General features: G+C 40.4%; 1 protein-coding gene across 1 annotated transcript; it reads left to right on the top strand.

Moving 5' to 3' along the window:
• Positions 1-358: 358 nt before the first annotated feature.
• Positions 359-751, top strand: LOC112085329. Its single transcript, XM_024154534.1, has one exon. It carries the CDS (start codon positions 359-361, stop codon positions 749-751), a length of 393 nt encoding a protein of 130 aa, XP_024010302.1.
• Positions 752-5,387: the final 4,636 nt, after the last annotated feature.

The raw sequence follows: 5,387 nt of genomic DNA, 5'->3' as shown, positions 1-5,387 counted from the left end.
TCATCTTTCCTCGATTTGGAGTGCCTCGAATTGTTATAAGTGATGGTGGTTCTCACTTCATTAACAAGATTTTCGAAAAACTCCTCAGGAAACATGGAGTTCATCATCGAGTTGCAACTCCTTATCACCCTCAGACAAGTGGACAGGTCGAAGTCTCGAATCGACAGATCAAAGAGATTCTGGAGAAGCCAGTGGGCAAAACTCGAAAGGATTGGGCTTCAAAGTTGGACGATGCACTCTGGGCGTACAGGACAGCGTTCAAAACACCTCTAGGCACCACAACTTTCCACCTGCTCTTGGAAAGCCCTGTCACCTTCCAGTGGAGATCGAACACAAGGCAGCCTGGGCGATAAAGCTGATGAATTTCGACATCAAGTCTGCTGCCGAAAGGAGACTGATACAGCTGAATGAGTTGGACGAAATCAGGCACCATGCCTATGAGAATTCGAAGTTGTACAAAGAGAGGACCAAGGCGTATCACGATTCAAAAATCCTCTCCAGGCAATTCGAACCGAATGATCAGGTACTTCTGTATAACTCTCGTTTGCAATTGTTTCCTGGTAAACTTCGTTCTCGATGGTCAGGTCCTTTCATAGTTAAAGAAGTTCGCCCCTATGGTGCCATCGTCCTCCTCACACAAGATGGCAGCAGGGAGTTCACAGTGAATGGACAAAGGGTGAAGCATTACTGGGCCAAAGCTGAGATTCCGAATGGTCATATCGTGCCTCTGGATGGTGCACCTCCTGCCTGAATCACCATCAAGTCAAGCTAATGACTTTAAACAAGCGCTTGGTGGAAGGCAATCCACTGGTGAGTCTGTACATAAGTCTTTTTGTTTCAGTTGATTTTCGTTTTTCTTTTTCGTGTCTCAGGTGAAACAGGGTTGGTGTCGAGCGACACCACCTTCGGTGTCGCTTGTCACTTGCTTCTATTCAAAAAAAAAAAAAAAAAAAAAATTAGGAAATCAGTAAACCAGATTCGAACCAGAAATTCGGAGTGGTCTGCTGCAATTCGGTACGAGGAAAACAAGTGTCGCACGACACCATCATCAGTGACGCGCGACACCATCATTGCAGCCAGGTAAGTTCTCTGTTTTATCTGCGTTTCTCTGTTTCTTTTCCTTTGCTTCGCCAACTTCGGATTTGATAACACTGGGGACAGTGTTGTTTAAGTCTGGGGGAGGTAGTTGCTGACATTGTGTCTGTTTTTCTTAAGAGTCAGTTGTGTCAAATTGTTTTTGAGTCAAAACCTGTTGGAGATTATGATGCTTTTCCTGGAATTATTGCGCTGACCTTTTATCTAAGTGACCACGGCTGCAGATTCAGTCTAGATCCGACTAATGAAAAATCCAAAGGCTGACCAGCTGACTAGAGGCGTCCATGTTTCCAACAGAGTCCACTAACCTGAGCTAAGTTCTGAACTTCACTTTTAACTCGTTGATGTGACTAATGCCTTAGAGCTTGATTCCTCGTTCGTACTTGATCAATGAAAGCCTGTGTGAAATTTAATGTTGGTATTTCTCTCCCTTGTGATGAACTAAGAAAAGAAGAAAGAAAGAAAAAGTGCAAAAAGATTGAGATGATTTTCGCTTAGGAGTGAAGGGCTAGGAATGTTTCCAATGATCCCATTATTTCACTTCTAAGTTGGAATGATCACACAAAGGAAGGAAGTGAGGGGTAGGAAAGTTTCCCATGACCCCACTATTCGCTGAAAACCTTTGATACGAAGTAAGGGGACAACTCGGGGACTTGATGGCAAACACCATCACTACTCGCAGCTTTACTCTTATCGAGTATGCGCCATAAAAAAAGAGAAGAAAAAGATGATGAATGTGCGAAAAGAATAAGTCTGGGGGAGAGAAAAATACCAAAGTTTGTATGGCTGATTTGTTTGAGTACAGAATGGGAAAGAGTCTAGAAGGTTCTTGGCATCTGAATCATCAGTGGGATCCAACGATGAGGGTTTATGGACAATGTTGTGGAATTTTGGACTTAATCTGGAAAGCTGTGAATGTCTACGGAGAAGTACATGGTGGTTCGATTTGGAATGATGAAGCAGTAGTTGAGTTGCAGGCAATTGGTCAAAAGCGATGTTCCAATGAAAGGTTGAGTCTCTGCGTTTTCAAACTTCTTTCTCTTATTTGGTGTTCTGTTTGCTTGAGGGCAAGCAAATGCTAAGTCTGGGGGAGTTGATATATCATGGTTTTTATGGTTTTTAACCATGGTATAAGTCCTATTTATAGAGTCTTTTTAGTGTCTTTCGAGTCTTTTGGAGTCCTTTCTGGTCATAGGTACGTTTGGAGCTTAACTAGAGACTTTGGAGCACTTTGGAGCTTAATCAGGATCAAATTCGTCAAGAATGGATTTTGTGCTTTAGTGACGCTCGACACCATGAAGGGTGACGCTCGACACTTGTCAGAGAAATAAGGAAAAGGCGATTTTGTTTCCTATTTGAAGAAGGAGTTGGGCCCAAACGTTTTCAAGGAAGCCCAAGACGTGTCTTAGAGATATATATAGGATTTTTATTCCCTTTTTACGATAACCTTAGATTTTTGAGAGAGAGATACTCTGAGCTTTTCGGCTTTTGTGATTTCTGAGCTTGGGGAGACAAGTCTGTACTCTGTTCGTTTAGAGAGAAGACTTCGAACCCCTTTATCTATTTCGATTTAATCTATTGCTTTCTATTCATCATGTTTGTTGTTTCAATAACCATGTCTGAGTAGATCACCTGTTAGGTTTAGGGTTAATTAGGGTTTTCTCTGAATGTTTGGTTAACTTGCTAGTTAGGGTTCATATCTATTTGTTCTTCACCTTAGGTTGTTCTTAAAGCTAATTCTAGACTGATCACCTAGAACTTAGATCTTAGGTTGCTTAATTGACATGGAAGTGTAATTGAATAACTGGAAAGAACCTGGGTTGAGCAAAGTAACTATTCGCAAAGGAATTTGGTTTAGGAGCTTTGTGAACATATCGAACTTGTGCAATTAAGGCTGGTTTAAATCTGTAGGATTTGCAAAGGAATTTGGAATTCTAGGATTTTAACTTAGATAATTCTCACAACGGAAGTTGGTTAATTATAGTTCTGTGTTTCGAGTTCAAGAACCGTGCTTAATAACTGAACCCTGATTAGTTAAGTTGATCTGCATTCATTGATCTCCTGAAAACGCCCTAGACCTATCCTTCATCACATCGAATTTACAACTGTTTTCATCGCTGCTTTATTTATTATTGTCGCATTGCTATTTGTTCTGCATATTTCGGCTTAGCGTAACTCCATCTACATAAGGTTTATTGAGTGATTTCTTGTCTCTGTGGTTCGACCCCTAGATACTACAACTGCACATCTGTGCTCTTGCAGAGTAGCTTAGGGATTAAACTTTGAGCAGATCATGCTACCAGAACGATATGGGTCTATTTTCTAAAAGCTAAGTCTGATGTCTTCAAAACCTTAAAAAGATTCAAGAATCTAGTTGAAAATCAAGCTAACTGTAGAATCAAGAAGCTTAGAACAGAGCGAGGCTCAGAGTATCTATCAGGAGAATTCACAAAGTTTTTGGAAGAAAATGGCATTGAGAGACAGCTTACAGCAGCTTATTCTCCACAGAAAAATGGAGTCTCAGAAAGACGAAACAGAAGTCTAGTAGAAATGGCTCGAGATATGATCAAAGCTAAAGATCTACCATTAACATTTTGGGCAGAAGCTGTTTACAATGCAGCTTATGTTCAAAACAGAACATCAACTCGAGCACTAAAAAATAAGACACCTCTTGAAGTTTGGAATGGTACAAAACCGTCACTAGGACACATGAGAGTTTTTGGCTGTCTGTGCTATGTTCATATTCCGGATGAGAAGAGAAGAAAGTGGGATGATAAGTCAAAGAGGGCAGTGTTCGTGGGATACAACTCTTAAACAAAAGGGTATATAGTATATATGTTGGAAGAATACAGAGTTGAAATCTCTAGAGACATCATCTTCAATGAAGATAGCAAGTGGGATTGGAACAAGAAGGAAGTAGTCAAGGACTACAATGTAATCATCGAGACAAATTCAGAAGAAGGAAGTTCATAAACAAGCGAGACAGAGATGATAAATGATAATGCTGGAGAAGGAGTATCTTCTCCAAACTATGAACAGATCAGTCCTGATGAATGCTTAAGTAGACTGAATAAGAGAACTCGATCTCTAGCTGATGTTATGCTCACAGCCCCATATGCGGATATAGACTATTCTGCGGTAATGGAAGGCTGCTACAGTGGTCTAGAAGAACGTGTATTGTTCGAAGAAGCCGCTAAACACACTGAATGGAATGAAGCCATGAAAGAAGAGATACAGATGATCGAGAAAAATGAGACATGGGAACTTGTTCAAAGACCTCCTGACAAGAATGTAGTTGGTATAAAGTAAATATACAGGCTAAAAACGGATGCAAATGGGAAGGTTGTCAGGCAAAAGCTAGACTTGTGGCAAGAGGTTTCACACAGCAATATGGCGTCGATTACTTGGAGACTTTTGCTCCAGTTTCAAGACATGAAACCATAAGATTACTTCTTGCCGTAGTAGCTCAAAGGAGATGGAAACTATTTCAACTTGATGTCAAATCTGCTTTTCTAAATTGGAAACTAGAGGAAGAAATCTATGATGAGCAACCTCCAGGCTTTGAAAGAAGGGGAAAGGAAGATCATGTTCTTCTACTACACAAAGCTCTCTACGGATTAATACAGGCTCCAAGAGCTTGGTATAGCAGAATCGATGAATTCTTTCAAAAGGAAAACTTCAAGAGGAGTGACAATGATCACACATTGTACACAAAAAAAACTCAAGGGAAGCTTTTAGTCGTCTGCATCTATGTAGATGATCTTATTGTTACTGGTGATGATGAGAACTTGGTGGAAGAATTCAAGAGAGCAATGAAAGATGAGTTTGAAATGTCAGATTTGGGGCTATTGAACTACTTCCTTGGTATGGAGATTGTGCAAAATCAAGAGGGCATATTCTTGTCTCAAGAGTGCTATGCAAAGATACTGCTGAAAAAGTTTAACATGGAGGAATGTAAGATCATGTCTACGCCCTTGTTACCTCAAAGAAAGAATGCAGAGGAAGAAAAAGAAGAGCTTGTAGATAGCGGTGTTTACAGAAGTCTAGTGGGAGGCCTCTTATGTCTTACAGCCACCAGACCAGATTTAATTTTCTCTGCCTTATACTTGTCCAGGTATCTAAAAGAACCCAAATCCTCTCACCTTAAAAATGCTAAACGAGTGTTTAGATACATCAGGGGTACAACAGATATGGGATTGATGTTTACATCGGTAAGAGAACCAAAACTTAGAGGATATTCAGACAGTGATTGGGGAGGTTGCAGAGAAGATTAAAAATCAACAACTGGATAC

The sequence above is a fragment of the Eutrema salsugineum genome, unplaced genomic scaffold (assembly GCF_000478725.1).
Source record: "Eutrema salsugineum unplaced genomic scaffold, Eutsalg1_0 scaffold_3, whole genome shotgun sequence".
In the NCBI taxonomy this organism is placed as follows: Eukaryota; Viridiplantae; Streptophyta; class Magnoliopsida; order Brassicales; family Brassicaceae; genus Eutrema; species Eutrema salsugineum.
This window is presented reverse-complemented; position numbering and strand designations above follow the sequence as displayed.